The sequence below is a fragment of the Barbus barbus genome, assembly GCF_936440315.1.
Source record: "Barbus barbus genome assembly, chromosome: 3".
Classification (NCBI taxonomy): domain Eukaryota; kingdom Metazoa; phylum Chordata; class Actinopteri; order Cypriniformes; family Cyprinidae; genus Barbus; species Barbus barbus.
The window spans coordinates 3,579,078-3,594,940 of NC_136731.1; the positions used below are offsets into that span (position 1 = coordinate 3,579,078).

At 40.8% G+C, this 15,863-nt stretch overlaps 1 protein-coding gene across 2 annotated transcripts; it reads left to right on the plus strand.

Annotated features, from left to right (window-relative positions):
* Positions 1–3,479: 3,479 nt before the first annotated feature.
* On the plus strand, positions 3,480–11,712 carry proza (protein Z, vitamin K-dependent plasma glycoprotein a). 2 transcript variants are annotated; one of them, XM_079392727.1, is made up of 10 exons: positions 3,480–3,743; positions 3,915–4,009; positions 5,142–5,311; positions 7,445–7,469; positions 8,039–8,152; positions 9,758–9,886; positions 9,966–10,081; positions 10,351–10,465; positions 10,593–10,918; positions 11,152–11,712. In XM_079392727.1, exons 2-10 carry the CDS (start codon positions 3,934–3,936, stop codon positions 11,356–11,358), a joined length of 1,278 nt encoding a protein of 425 aa, XP_079248853.1. In that variant the 5' UTR covers positions 3,480–3,743; positions 3,915–3,933; the 3' UTR covers positions 11,359–11,712. The 2 variants fall into 2 exon arrangements, with proteins under 2 accessions (XP_079248853.1, XP_079248854.1); XM_079392728.1 differs by lacking the exons at positions 3,480–3,743; positions 3,915–4,009; positions 5,142–5,311; positions 7,445–7,469 and adding exons at positions 7,551–7,666; positions 7,782–7,813.
* The last annotated feature ends 4,151 nt before the right edge of the window (positions 11,713–15,863 follow it).

Here is a 15,863-nt window from a genome sequence, read left to right on the forward strand (position 1 = left end):
CGTCGTCTGTCCGTACCCCCAGGTACGCCGCGGCCGCCCTGACGGGTCCCCCCCCCCCCAGGAAGGGGGGGGGGGGGGGGGAGTAGAGTGCAGTCTCGAGGGTACCCCCCCCGGCCTGCGATGGGGGTATGTGGTGAGTGGGGCGGGGCCGAGAGCCGTGGGAACGGAGCGAGGCCGGTGGAGATGGTAATGATAAGGAGCGACACCTGCGACACTCACCGGTCTCAAGTCCCACGGAGGAGCTCCGAAGGATAAAATGAGGAGTGACGACAGTGGAAGACGAGAGGACCAGGCCTGGATTTTATTTTGTGTTTTGTGTGCGGCAGTCGTCCGTGAGGGGCTGCCGCTGTATTTTATGTTTGTTTATTTTGGTTATTAAATCTTTGAATGTTTGCCGGTTCCCGCCTCCTTCTTCCCGAATCTACGAACTTTGTTACACAGTGTTTAAATTTAAATTTAAGACAACCTTTCATAAAGAGAAAACAGTGTGAGGAGGACTCCAACGGTTGACTAGCAATTTTTGCTGCTGTGAGAGCAGCTAAAAGTAAACATCTTTGTTGGCAGGACAAGGTGAAGTCCCAAAAGTCATTCATGAAAAAATGGTGCAGAGTCAAACATATCTCAGTACCCAACAAATATAACAGGTCCTGTGAGAGATTAGGGCAACTCCCCCCAAAAAACTATGCGAAAACGTGCCTAAAGATCCTTGCGAACAAGATTACACTTAGGAGAAGATGACAGATTCATATTCAGACGGATAAAAATAGTTGCGTCAACCTTTCAAGAGATAGGTTGACAAAACCGAGAAAAAGTAAAGTCAGGAGTACAAGGGGCATAAACTGAAAGAAATACATGTTGTTTTTATATGTTATTCTACCATCTGTATCACAACCTTTCTCTAAAATAGTCATATTTAAAGTCTTCCGCACCAATATTAGGACACCCTTAGTTTTAGTATCCGAAGATGAGTGAGATACCACTTTATAAACTTAGTATTACACCTGTGTATATCCTCCTCTTTCAAATGGGATTCTTGAGCTAACACTATATCAAACTTTCTTCTCCGCAAAAGATCCAGAAAACCTGTATGTTTGTGAGGGCCATTTAGGCCTATTACAACTCAGAATATTAAGGTCAGTTATAGGTATCAAACATAATTACTGCATATTAATACAAAATACAAGTTTGAAAATAAAACCAGTTGAGTCTACCATTAAACCACCTCCAACCCTTCCCATCACTATTAAAAAAATATATAAATACATTCCCATGAGCTATGGCAGATCAAACCAAGAACCAACCTTGATCTGCCAGCACCCCTTAACATGTTCCATGGTGTCAACAAAACCCTGCACATTACTGAAGCACCACCATTTGGCCCCATAGTCACATATTGACTAGATAGTATCTCTATTTAAAAAAAAAAATAATAATTATAAAATAAAAAATAAAAAAAAAATGGAGAGAGAGAGAGAGAAGGAATACAACTAGAAACATAAATAAAATATCATAATCAGTAAGCGATACTGTATGCACAATGAACTATGAATTAAGAAGTGAACAGTGAAAGTCACCTAACCATTTAGAGCATCTCTTCTCCGATTAGACAGCAAATGTCCAGCTGAAGCTCACTGAGAGTTGGTGGATGAAGGGGATCTGAGAAAAACTCTTGCTTCTTCTGGGGAGTGTAGCATTTTAGGTTCACCTTGATTGAGAATGACCTTCAAGCGTTGCAGGATAAAGAAGAAAATTCTGTCTGCTAGCTTCTCTCATTTCCTTCCTAATTGGCGCAAATCCACTTCTTTTTGCGGTGACTGGAGAAAAATCTGGAAAGAAAGACAGCATTGTTCCGTCTGAAGTTTTCACCGGGGCATGAAGTCTGGCGGGCCGCAGAATGAGCTCCCTGTCCGCAGCAGTTTAAAGATGAAAACCCATGGTTTAGCGCGATCTGAGGAGAGCCTTGTGTACACGTGATGCGCTCGCTCCACTTCAATCTCTTTGCCCGCCAGAGACGGGAGCCACGTCAGTAGCAATCTTTTCAAAAAGCCCATTGGGTCGTCCTTTTCAGAACCTTAAGGCAATCCGACCAGACGCAGATTGCTGCACCTATTGAGATCCTGTTAGTCCACAACCTGTTGCTCGAGCGCGGCAATGCATCTACCGTGATCTGCGACATCTCCCCTGTAAGAAGATCCAGTTTAGAGCATAGCGACTGAACAACTGACATGTGAGAAGCGAACTCGTTCCGCATTGACCTCAACTCAGTTCTTAGAATGTCCTCAAAGTGTGTAACAGTGTTCTTGTCCATCATTCCGCTCGCCGTCGGTAACTTAGATTTCTTCTTAATCGGAGAAGCTGACGGAGACACCTCCTATCACAGTATTATGATATAGTCCACCACGTCTTTTAGGACTTGGTCACCATCATACCGGTACGGCTGTGCATTATAACATGATTTCATTGAAATTAAACAATTTCAACTAATCTATTTGTGAAAGCACCGAAGCCGCCGCCATTTCACATTCTTTGTTTCACCGGAGTTAACTCCGCCCCTGATGTGACGCGGCATCGTCTGGCTGCCGCGCCCCTGACTTTACATGGTTTCGACTAGGTCCTGTAGACCTGAGCTGTGTTTACTAAGAGCGCCAATATCATTGCCGTTCTCATTACGGCTCCGAATGTGAAACTTGACATACTTAGTCGAGCTTGGCTCCATCGCTGTGACACGGCGGGATTTTATACGTTCCCAAAGCAATGTAGAGTGACCGAATTGAAGGGGAACGCTCTCGGTTACTCACGTAACCTCGGTTCCCCGAAATGAGGGAACGAGACATTGCTCTTATTGCCGTGTCACCGAGCTCAGGATCTTACAATGCTTAGTTGCTTGCTTCAGTCAAAGATTCTGAATGGATGACGTACAAGCGCTGCTTTATATAGTGACGAGCCCCCTCATATTTCGCGCGCTTGAACGCCATTGGCCAGTTTCACTGGTGTGATTCAATAAGGCTTCAGTAATATTCGAGGAAAATGTATTTCCCAAAGCAATGTCTCGTTCCCTCATTTCGGGGAACCGAGGTTACGTGAGTAACCGAGAGCGTTTTCCACATTCTTCAAAAGAGCATTTATGTTTAGCAGAAGAATGAAACTCATTGAGGTTTAAAACTACTTTTGAGTGAGTAAATGATGGTATAAAAATAACACTATTTTTATTTTTGGGTGAATTATTCCTTTAGTGTAAATAAAACACCAAACACAAAGAGAAAAATCACTCACTACTCTTGACTGAAAAACTTTAATACAGTTGTTTTAATATAAAAATAAAACACTATATAGACCAAAAGTCTGTAAATAGTTTTGTTGCGAGTCTAAATCAGTCAAGCACTTTTGAAACTGCTTTTAAAAGGTGCTATATAAATCAAATTTACTTAGGCTACCTCACAAAAACACACATAAAAGGATCCAACTGATGAAAGCAGTTCAGCTCAATATGAAATACAGCCAATAATTCTCGCAGGGAAAGCCAGGATTGCTAGTCGTTTGCTCCCTCGTGTGGTTATATACAGACAAACGCAGGATGGCTCATGTTTGCAGAAAACAACAACAGTAGATGTGCTGATATCAGTCTGACAGACTATTTCACCTCAGTGGATGTGACAGCAGATTATCATCATCATCAGCAGCAGGTCGATATATCATTATCTTTTCCTCAGTGAAGAGCTCAGATCTGCGCCAGAAGCTCAGCGGTGAGTCTCTGTTATGTAATATAGCCTATAATAAATAAACAATACAGAACCTACATTGCGTTTTAAGGTTAAAACCCACCGCAGCTTATTATTGTGATGTTAATTCTCTCTGGAAACTGAACATGTAGCACAAACCTGTGTTTAATAGTTAAATTATCCTGTATTTCACAGACAGAGCTCGACTGTTATCATGGCTTGCATCGGAACAGTGTTTTCTCTCGCAGTTTTGTGTGGTTTTGTGACTGCTGGACTGCACAAAAGAACAGGTAATGCATTTAAATCGTTTGGAGGCTGTTAAACACGACCTCTTTTTCTTGTGGTTAATAAACCTTCGTCATTTTTTCTCCAGCGGATGTTTTTGTCAGACTTTCAGTGTATAATCATGCAAATTAATTAAGAAGGAGAAGAATAGAGCCTTACATACCAATGATAATCCCCTAAAGCCCTTATAAAATGCTTAAATAAAACGTAATCTTAATAGACGATTGGCTCACCGAGAAAGCGTTGAGAAAAGTAACAGGCACCACGTGATGAAGCCCATGCGAGGGTTGCCAGGTCCGTGTTTATCCCGCGGAATTTGGCTACTGTTGTGTTGTTTCATAGAATATTTTGTACAGGTTATATTTGCTCTGAGATATTATCTCATGTAGTTTGTTCTTCCCAATTGATACACTATGACAGTGAGACCGTGTGCTTTTTTGACAGTGTAGAGTCAGAGATTTGCAGGGTCATTAAGAACTGCGTCATTTGTAATGTTGCCAACTTCAGGCAGAGCCCTCCTCAGAATTAGAGCAAAAACAGTTACTTAGCCACAGATAGTTTTGCGACAGTACGGTTTAATTTCTTTACTTGCAAACACTGACTCATTGTCTTAAAACTAGTGATTCAGTGACATCAAGGTTATAATGTGTTAAAATCATTTAAGTTCATTTTTTTCCCCCTCATTAATGTACACACAGCACCCCATATTGACAGAAAAACACAGAATTGTTGACATTTTTGCAGATTTATTAAAAAAGAAAAATCTAGCCAACAAGTGAAGCGGATGTTGTCACGTGACTGCATTTTGGTTCGTTTCATCTGGTTCGGACCAGAGCAAACAGTGTGGTGTGAAAAGGAACCAAAACAGCTATAAATAGCTACAATGTATAATTTTTTGCCTTTGGTCCGGACCAAATGAACCGAACTACAGGTGTGAAAGCACCCTAAATGTTTTTCCATCCTCCACATCAAATATGAGTAGCCATGGATTCTCGCCATGTGCAGGTCTCTGGTGGCCATAACCAGAAATCAAGTTTGAATAGTTCAATTGAAATATCACTTTGATCCATTTCTCACCTGCCATTCACACTGTATAATATAATTTTCACAATTTTTCTGTGTCCCTACACACCTCAGCTCCTGTGTTCCTGGAAAAGTGGGATGCACTTAGTTTAATTTCCCGTCAGAAGAGAAGCAACGCGGGTGATGAAGAGACTAAACTCCCTCCCAACCTCGAGAGGGAGTGTTTAGAGGAAATTTGTGCTTACGAAGAAGCAAGAGAAGTCTTCCAGGATAATTATCGCACCGTGAGTATGAATCTTAACCGGAATTCACCTGTCTAAACTAGGGGTGTGTGATATTTATTGTTTGTGATGAAATTGTAATTTTTGTTTGTGCAACGATGAGCAAGCTGACATTATCGAGTATGTCATTTACTTTACACAAAGCAAGCAAAAACACCTTGATAGTGAAAATGTCTTTGATTTTATATAAATAAACAGTAAGTAGGGATGCACGATATTATCGGACTGATATCGGAATCGGCCGAAAAATGGCTTTAAATGTAAATATCGGTATTTGCCCGATATGAAAAATTATGCCGATATGTCTTGCCGATAAGAGGATTAACTCGCATGTGCTTAGTGTGCGCTAACGATTAGATCACGTCAGCAGTGTGGTCGTTCTTGAAGCAAACTTTTGCCTGAATGATGATTAGATTCACTGTTTTGGATCGCTGCATTTAATTTGAAAATGCACGTACAAGATGAAGCCTTCCGTGTGTGATAGTCAACAGTCACTAGCGCGTGCAGCAGCAGCGGCTGCCTCCGCCGGGTCCTAATGCCTATCTGGTAAGGCGTTTTATTTACATAGGGGGGGGCGCTGTTGGCCTACCTGTAACAAAATAAAAGTAAAATAAACAAATATCACTAAGAAAGTTGTTTCTGAATAAATAAAACAGTATAAACGTCGCAAAATCATAAGTATGTTTTGATTTAAAGGTCAGAAGGTATAGTTTACAGGAATAAAAAAAGACACTTGTAAATTAAATAATTTTATATACAGATTTGTATGCTTTTTTTAAACGAATTATGAGCATTATGAGAATATTTGCAACTCTTTTGCCTTAGACCATCTACAAATGTTAAACACTGCATCTTTCTGGAAAAAATGCGATTGATATATAGTCGATTTATAATTATTTTCAAAGATTTTAAGGTACTGTCATTAATTATTATTTGTTTAATTCTAACAAATACGTTTTTGTTAAAAACTAACCAAAATTAAAAATAATGTTTTATTTTTAATAAACCAAAAAATGCCAAAAACTCTGCACACTGATGCATTTATTGAGATGTTTATTGTTTATTGAAATGGCCAGAATGTGAATAAAGGCTTTTTTGGACCAGAAGAAGTGCCTTGGATTCTTCTTTTTTTGTAATGGTTGCTTCAAACCCAACCAAAGATAATCAGCAAGTAGCGCTTTGTCTCCTATTAAAAAATGTGTTTATAATTCCCGCACAGGAGAGACTTGGTATTGTTTCCAAACAAAAATAAATATATCGGCATCGACCAAAATATCGGCATATCGGATATCGTCAAAAATCCAATATCGTGCATCCCTAACAGTAAGTTCACAATTTGAGTTCCATTTCAGACACAATTCTGTTAATATTTTGCCAACAAAAAATGTTGACCACAGCAGAACTTATCCGAGCAACACATAGGGCCTGTTTACACTTGGTCATTCATACGTTTTCTCTGATCGGATAGCTATCCGATCGTGAAAAGTCCAGGTGTATATGCCCTCCGAAACGCTTTTGAGATGCATTTAAATCTGATCGCTTAAACCAATTCAAGAGGTGGTCTTGGCCACATTCCAGATGAACTCTGTTAAATTTGCATATAGCGCGGGAATTGAAGACCGGATTTATATCCGTTTTTTGAAGACACATTTAAGCCAAGTGTAAATGGAAACGTTTCAACAAATCAGATAGATATCTGATCAGAGAAATCGCATGAAGTGACCAGGTGTAAATAGGCCCATAGTGGTGCTTCATTACTGAATGATTCAATGACTCAGCTCATTAAGACACTGACTAGTTTTCTTATAAAGTATCATTTCACTTTAAAAAAAATGAATTCAGTTTAAGGATGCAAATATTGCCTTTAGTGGAAAAGTTCATTTCTGTCACGGCTGTGAACTACCCCACTGCACAGAATTTGAAGATCTACCTAAACAAAATCCAGCCTAAACCATCCAAGATGCAAAACACATGCTCAAAATATTTAATAATTATGATTATCAAAACAAACGGAGATGCCGTTTGTGTGAATATCGCACACTTCTAGTATACAAATGTAATATTACTACTAATATTCACAACTGCACTCCTAATTATGCACAAACTTAAATGGATTGTGTTTTTGTTTCTTTATAGGATATCTTCTGGTCTGTCTACATTGGTAAGTTGTGAATGTTGCATATGCATGATGGTCATGTGAGAAAGTCATGCGTCAACTGTTTTTCCAGATGTCTCCAGTCCTGGAGACCCGCCTACCAGAATGTGTTAGATGTGTTAGATTAATTAAAGCACCTGGTTCAACTCAGCAGCTTCTTATGTGTATTGAATGGACTGGAGTGGGGAAACCGTGCATTTCAGGTACCTCAATGAGATGAATATAAACAAGTGGGATCAGGTGTTCCATTTGTTGCCCTGATGCAATCAAATTGATTAAAGAAATATATATAATACATTGGACCTATTCTATGTCCAGGTCAGCTGGTTATTAGATGAAACTAAGAACAGGTAAGAAGTATGTTGGATTTCATGGGAAAGCAGTTGATTATATAGTTATATTGTGGGATTGGAACACATGGGATTGCTACGATTGACCAGTCATAATCAAGCCTTCCAGAGAATCATGTACTAATGCGCAAGATATGGTGTGTTCTGATTTTATACATTTATATGATGTACATGATGTTTTAAGTGTGTGACATGCATCCTCTTTAATGTTGTTTTACATGCTAGATGGTGACCAGTGTGCGGATCAGCCATGCAAAAATGGAGCCATGTGTTCAGATAGTGTGGGGGGCTTTGACTGCATTTGTAAATCAGGCTTTTCAGGAGTCGAATGTGAGACAGGTATGTAACTGAACACTCATCTTGATTGAGCTCTATTTAACAGGTGGAAACAGAAATTTTAAATGTCCAGAATTGGGCTTTTTACCCCTCTGAAATGCCAGAATTTGTAATCGCACCGGTTGTGATTTCCCTCTACACATCCCTTAACATGTAAATCAAGGAGGTCTACCTTTAAACTTCCAACAGTTGACGAGATAACCTGTATCATTCAGAAATCTAAATCCACTACTTGTCAACAGGACCGTAAATTTCATCTAACAGTAGGGGGGAACAATAAACAACATTTCTTGAGCAATTTTTGAAGGGGACACAAATAATACAGCCAAAATTGTACTTGTACGGATAGATATGTGTACACATGTGTATAGCATGGAGATCGTGCTTAAATATGAGTTCAGTTCATATTGTTCACCACGCGGTCATATTATAATTATTATTTTGTGTCCTCCACAAAGTATTTAGGACTTCTCTTTAGATATTCACTGACAGCGCGCGTTCATATGTTTTCGATGCAGAGTGAAAATGGCTGTGAATTTATTTGTGTATTTAATTCGATGGGAGCGAAATGAAACGGTCTGAAACCGAAGTTGTCTGTGTTGTTTTTTCCTCTCTTCCCCTCCACTCCGCAGTGCACCACGCCCACTTTTGTAGCGTTTTTTAAAACTGTGGTGAGAACTAACCGGTGCTCGTTCTAAGTACAGCCTTTGATATAATCTCGTTTAACATCTTCCTAGACAAGCTGGACTCCTTTGGAGTAATGGGCACAGGTCTGTCTTAGTTTAACAACTGGTGTTCCCCAAGGCTCAGTTTTGGGCCCTCTTTTATTTATTATTTATCTATTGCCACTTGAACATATTTTTAGGAAGTACGCCATACATTTCCACTGATATGCTGACGACGCTCAGCTTTATCTGTCTGCTATGTCTTTCCTCAACCTTCACTGTTCAGCTGTTAGCTGAAATTAAAAACTGGCTATCCTCTAATTTACCACTAACTCAATACTGGTATAACTGAAATCTTTCTAGTAGGTGCTAAATCTGATTGCTTCTCACCTGTCTATAGTTTTTCCATCTATGCTTGTTAAAGTCTGGTGGCCCTTCATTTGTGTAATTCCCTTCCCTTGGACATCTGTAACAGCAATAGTCTTCATACCTTTAAATCTTATTGTAAAACTATTTTTTTTAAACGGGCTTATTTATGATTTCACATGTACTAAGCAATATTGTATTCCTCAGTGTTACCGTATGCTCTGTTTATTGTTGTTATATTAATATTCTTAGGATGACTTTTAAGGTGAACCGAGTGTCGTGAAAGGTGCCTATAAATAAATGTAATGAATAATGATGCTGAGGTCTGTCAACAACTCATGTCAGTCACAAGAGCATAAATACAGTGCAGTAAAGTGAATCCAGAAAGATCTGAAAATGCATTTGATGACATCACTTTTTTGATGACACGCAACACTTTTTGACCTGCTAAATAGGGCTTGAAACTCTAAAAAGTTCACCACTGGAGAAGACATTTTAGTATTTCTCAATTGTCTTTATTACATGATGCTGAATGATGTTTGTTGTTGTTCTCACTGATTTTCATTTTCACATCTAGATCAAACGGTATGTGTAATCGATAAGAGCAAAGGGTGCAGTCAGTTTTGTAAGCCGGGCTATCGGTCGTACGAATGCTCATGTGCGTACGGCTGGAAACTGCAGCAGAGAGAAAAGTGCGTGCCTGCTGGTGAGTCCCTTGTGCCTCTGTCTCATAATCAGTTTATAAATATCAAAACCAAATCATCTCTAATTACTTTTCTCTTTAGTGACATTTCCATGTGGAAAAGTGGCAAGTGTGAGTCAATGGGACAGACGTCAGTCAACTAACATAAAGTCAGAATATCAAGGACTCACCTGTGGCCAAGAAGGGTGTCCCTGGCAGGTGAATAAACCACGATTGATCCTCCAGACGTCATGTTTGTTGTTTATGTACACACTGCAAGTTGATGAAAGTCAATTAAGCAAGTGTACAATGACTAGTGTTTTAAAATCTGTTCAGATTTTAAAAGTCGTATAGTGTATTCCAGCCTTAAGTCATTCATATCTACTTGAATTAAGTGCTGTTAGAGTTGAATGAGGTCTAATGTTGGACATCCAAATTTACAGTGTGCAGGTACTTTACATTGTGTACATGTACTCATTTTTTCAAAGGCGATGCTGCAACATGGATCGGTTGGTTTCTGCAGTGGAGTGATCTTCAAAGAGAACATGATTCTCACCACAGCCCAGTGCGTTAGGAAGCACGACGACTTTCAGGTGGCAGTGGGTGAGTGCCATTATTTTTTCATGAAACATGTTGAACAGCGGTTGACAGTTCAGAATGACAGAAAATCAATCTCATGTTGAACAACGGTTTGCTAACATGCTACAAAACCATTCCTTACATTCTACAGGTAAAAGTGTGACCTCATTTGAAGCAGGAGAACAGACGCTTCAAGTAAACCAGGTGCACATCCACCCGCTCTATTTTGAGGGCAGACCTGACAATGACATGGCTGTAGTAGAGCTGAAGCAGAAGATCGTCTTCAAGAAGAGCGTGCTTCCAGCCTGTCTGCCCGAGAGAGACTTTGCTGACAGTGTGCTCATGGCGGGCGACTACATGGGTGTTGTCACTGGCTGGAAGGAAGTTTCAGGTGCAACGGATCTTGAAGGGAACCTCATGTTAAACCACCTGTCCTATGACAAACTGCTGGGTTGCTCGCAGCGCCACTCTGGTCAGGTTGGTGGACGTGTCCATATTTTATGGGGTTCCCATGGTCATGAAAAACCATTTCACAAATTGTTTCCTCATAATCAACCTTATTATGATACACTCGTGCATATATAATAAAAGCCACATGAAGCAAATCCAATCATAAAACCCTAGATTAAGCTCTATTAACATTTCTAGAAAACATTAAGCTGTATGAAAAACATTGCATATATATATGAGTGCTTTTATTTTGTCTTCAGGTCACCAACAAAATGGCATGTACTATGCCTCGAGCTAAAGCAGACTGCGTCTTGGGACAAGGCAGCCCTGTGCTCACGCTGTACAGAGAGGTGTTCTTCCTCACTGGCATAGTCAGCCAGCCTCCAGGAGCCGACTGCAAGAACGGTTATGTCTTACAGAAAGTCTCCCGCTTCTTGCCATGGCTGAACACATTCATGCGCCCATAATGAAAGAGAAAAGAATGAATGTACAATACATTTCTACCTTGTTTTAGTTGACATTCCCACTTATACACAACTAATTATTAACGTTAGAAAAAGCAAGTAAAGGTTAAAACAAGGTTAACTTGCATGTACCCTGAACTCTCGGCTGATAAACCCCAAACTTGCTTACTCAGGGTGTGAGAGATTATTGCATTTTAACAACAAAAACTGGACATCTGCTTGGATATGTTTGCAACTACCATTCAAAAATATGAAAACAAGTATATATGATGTATTTTATCATGTATAATGGTGTGGTTATTGGACAAGTGTCTCCTGGCCATCAATAAAAAATAGTATTAAAAACGATAGAAACTGAAGTCTGTCTGAAGATGCTGATACTTCACACACAAACTCAATGACTCCCTCAAGCTTCCATGCTGGCAAGTAATAGTGGTGTGAGTGGGACAGAGCCGGCGCCAGGGCACCTCCATCAGGGGGGCATTTAAATTTCTAGGGGGAGCACAAATCGCGTTGTGTTTCGGGTGGGCAGCGTGCAATCTGTGATCGCGTGCAGTTGCTGACGCTCCCTAAAGCGTGCAATCGCTTTCTTGTGCGCTGTTTTATCGGTTTAACTTTCGCTTTCGAAATCGATCACATTCAGCAAGGAGGGGAGAGGATGGAAAGTGGGGGGCACAGTAACTCGTTTGGGGGGGCACGGCCCGCGAATGTCCCCCCTTGGCGCCGGCATAATAATTTTGCATAATAGGTGCCCTTTAAGCCATAGCTTGTCAGAAGGTGCAGTCTGTGTCTTTCTAGGCAAACAGAGCTGCAAAGCATTCAAATAATTTCTCTTCCTCACATCTCTTTTGTATCCATTTTAGAGATACCGTAAGCCAAAACTGCCCTCCACAACAACTGTGCATCCAGTATGCCTTCCTTTTCTCTGTCAGAAAGATTAGTTAAGCCAGTTTCCTCTGTGTTTATCTGTATGTCGAGGTGTTTTTCTGTCAGTCCTTGCCTAAAAACAACAAAAATCCAACACTCCAAGGCAGTTCTCTGATTGCTTCTCTCTACATTAGTTTTCCATCATATAATTAGCACAGCTGGCAATATGTTTGAGCCAGACATATAGTGATATGTCCAAATGTACCTTTTTGAAATTAAGGTGTTTCTCAGCAGTCTTCTGGTAATGGTGGAATCAAGAATCAAAGCAAGATCCCAAGTAATATTCATCCTCAATAACAGATATGGAAACAACGAAAATACATTGACGTGTGCATAATCTTATGTTGAACATCAATAGTCTGACCTACATTCGTCCTCTTTTACAGCTGATTCCACAGAGTAAATCAGACCCTGAAGGTCATGGGAGAAGTGAAGGTCTTTGCTTTAGTGAATTAGTTCCTGCAGGAATGTAGTTGAACACCTTTATAAGAACTTAGCTGATGACTTACCCTTCTAATGTATTCAGTGTTATTGTCTTTCTTTCTTTTTTTCTTATTTCTACTCATTTTCCTGGAATGAACCTGCAGTTAGACTCAACTTCTTCATTGCTTGCAGTGTTAGAGAATAACTGACCAAAACTGATGGATCTAGTGTCCTCCTCCCCAGCGAGAGGGATTGACCCCTCAGTGACCACACGTGTGAGTTTTTAGATCTAGCATATCAGACACATTATCCGGACAGTGGCCTCATTTCATTGTATAGGGCTGGATTGAATGAGCCATTAAAATCAATGCTGACCATCGATCGTCCTCCAGGGACTTTCTGTGAGTTTGTGAAGCTGGCATTACAGCTAACCGGATCCCATTGACTGTTGGGAAGGTGGAGAAACATTACTGATTCAGCCCCAGACTTCATCCCCGAGTCTGCTCCTGTCCTGGTCAGTTGTGATATTGACCCTGAGCGTGCACACATGACTGACCTTTGACTCCTTCTTATCCTTCTGGCTCCATCATGGTCTGTTGATTCCTCTGCCCCGCCATGAATTTCAGAGACTTCAGCTTTACCTTGGCCCTCCAACCTTTCGTTTCCACCAGAGTCCCACAGGTGGCCTCTGTCCCACTGGCTCCACCTCAGACTTCTGATCCCCCGACTCCACCCTGGTCCTCCATCCTTCGGGTAATGTTACATGTATTCAGTGTTTTTGTGTTCCATAGTGTGTAAAGACTCTTATTTTAATGTATCATAGGCAGCCATATCACCTTGTAGCCCAAGACTGGTTACCCCCTGAAGCCAAGCAGGGTTGAGCCTGGTCAGTACCTGGATGGGAGACCTCCTGGGAAAACCAGGTGCTGCTGGAAGAGGTGTTAGTGAGGCCAGCAGGGGGTACCATCTAGTTGCTGTTGTGTGCACACTACACGATGAATCAGCAACAGGGGGCCACACATTACACGACTTATTAAAAGGAAGAATCGCCAACAGCTCTGCCTTAATTGTCTTCAAACTACATTTGAGGAGACTGGATTTCTGCCTGTTAGAAATTGAAGCCTGCAAGAAGCTTGTGATACAAGTTGTCTGTACGCTGGTTTGCAGCGAAAAATAAAGAATAAGAAGGTTGCGTGCAGAAGCCATACTTGATGTTCTGTTGCCGATCTATTATGACTCCTCCCCTGAACGTTCGTTTGCCCTGTATCTGCTTTTTCATTGGCTGTAGGTCAATGACTCCTCCCCTGAACGTTCCCTTGCCCTGTATCTGCTCTCTCATTGGCTGTAGGTCTATGACTCCTCCCCTGAACGTTCCCTTGCCCTGTATCTGCTCTCTCATTGGCTGTAGGTCTATGACTCCTCCCCTGAACGTTAATTTGCCCTGTATCTGCTGTCTCATTGGCTGTAGGTCTATGACTCCTCCCCTGAACGTTAATTTGCCCTGTATCTGCTCTCTCATTGGCTGTAGGTCTATGACTCCTCCCCTGAACGTTCCCTTGCCCTGTATCTGCTCTCTCATTGGCTGTAGGTCTATGATTCCTCCCCTGAACGTTTATTTGCCCTGTATCTGCTGTCTCGTTGGCTGTAGGTCTATGACTCCTCCCCTGAACGTTCATTTGCCCTGTATCTGCTCTCTCATTGGCTGAAGGTCTATGACTCCTCCCCTGAACGTTCCTTTGCCCTGTATCTGCTGTCTCATTGGCTGTAGGTCTATGACTCCTCCCCTGAACGTTCATTTGCCCTGTATCTGCTCTCTCATTGGCTGTAGGTCTATGACTCCTCCCCTGAACGTTCCCTTGCCCTGTATCTGCTCTCTCATTGGCTGTAGGTCTATGACTCCTACCCTGAACGGTCCCTTGCCCTGTATCTGCTCTCTCATTGGCTGAAGGTCTATGACTCCTCCCCTGAACGTTCATTTGCCCTGTATCTGCTCTCTCATTGGCTGAAGGTCTATGACTCCTCCCCTGAACGTTCCTTTGCCCTGTATCTGCTGTCTCATTGGCTGTAGGTCATCGCTGATGTAATTTCCAGTCAAAACATTTCACACTGCAGGACTGTGAGTCGAAGACAGTGAAAAATATCTTAATTTGTCTTCCGAAGATGAATTTTAATCAGGTTAGATGAATAGATTAATTTAAGGCAGATGAAGACTGTGAAGGACAGACTTGCAGTCTTTACGATAGCACACACTGTATAAAGGTCCTAGATAGTTTTAAAAGTTGTAAATTGTGAAAATAACACAGTTCAGTGGAGTTCATGTCTACTGAAAGTTTTTTTTTTTCTTGGTAGTAAGACGTTTTGCCATCTGAACTTTCGGTATGTTGTTTTGTTTTTATGATGTAGCCTTGTTTTTATTCCGTCAACATATGTCGCTACCCTAACTAAGGTCTATTACATTCATGCAACTTCTAATTCATATCTGGCAACGTTACAGTGTTACAACTACATAACACAGTAAGAAACAAAATGCTCTTTTTGTGACATAGAAAGATTGATTATTGAACACTATTTTTAACGAATATGTTTATGCCAAAACATGTTACAATGAGTTATGCTCCTATCTCTTAGGAAAAAATGTCAGAATATAAACATTTATAAAAAATTAATTTTCTTTATGACAACACAAACTCTTCAGGATATTGTTAATTTATTATTCTCGGTAATACACAAATATTCTCATCATTTAAACTCTTAGAAATGTTTTCTCTGGCGTTATTATGCACTAAAATATCACTGTGTTATGCAAGGACACTGTACCTCTGCCAAAAGTTGGCAGCAAAAATAAAGTAAAATTAGCAATAGATTAATCATAATAGCTACGACCCAGAATATGCCCTAAATGTCCAAAATATTTGCTGTGTATAATATGTTTTATTCTCTTTGTCTTTATTTTCTACATTCTCTTCAATCCAAGTGGTTTATTTTTAAAATATAGCATTTAAAAAAAGAAAAAGCGTTGTAAACACAGACAATGGGATGGGGGTTGGGGGGGATTCCGTACATGGCGATGATCCGGGCTTGTTTGGGGATGGGTGGTGAATGACAGCGGGAGGCGGGGCTTGGGATGCGCTGATGGACCGAATCAAACAGCTGAGAAC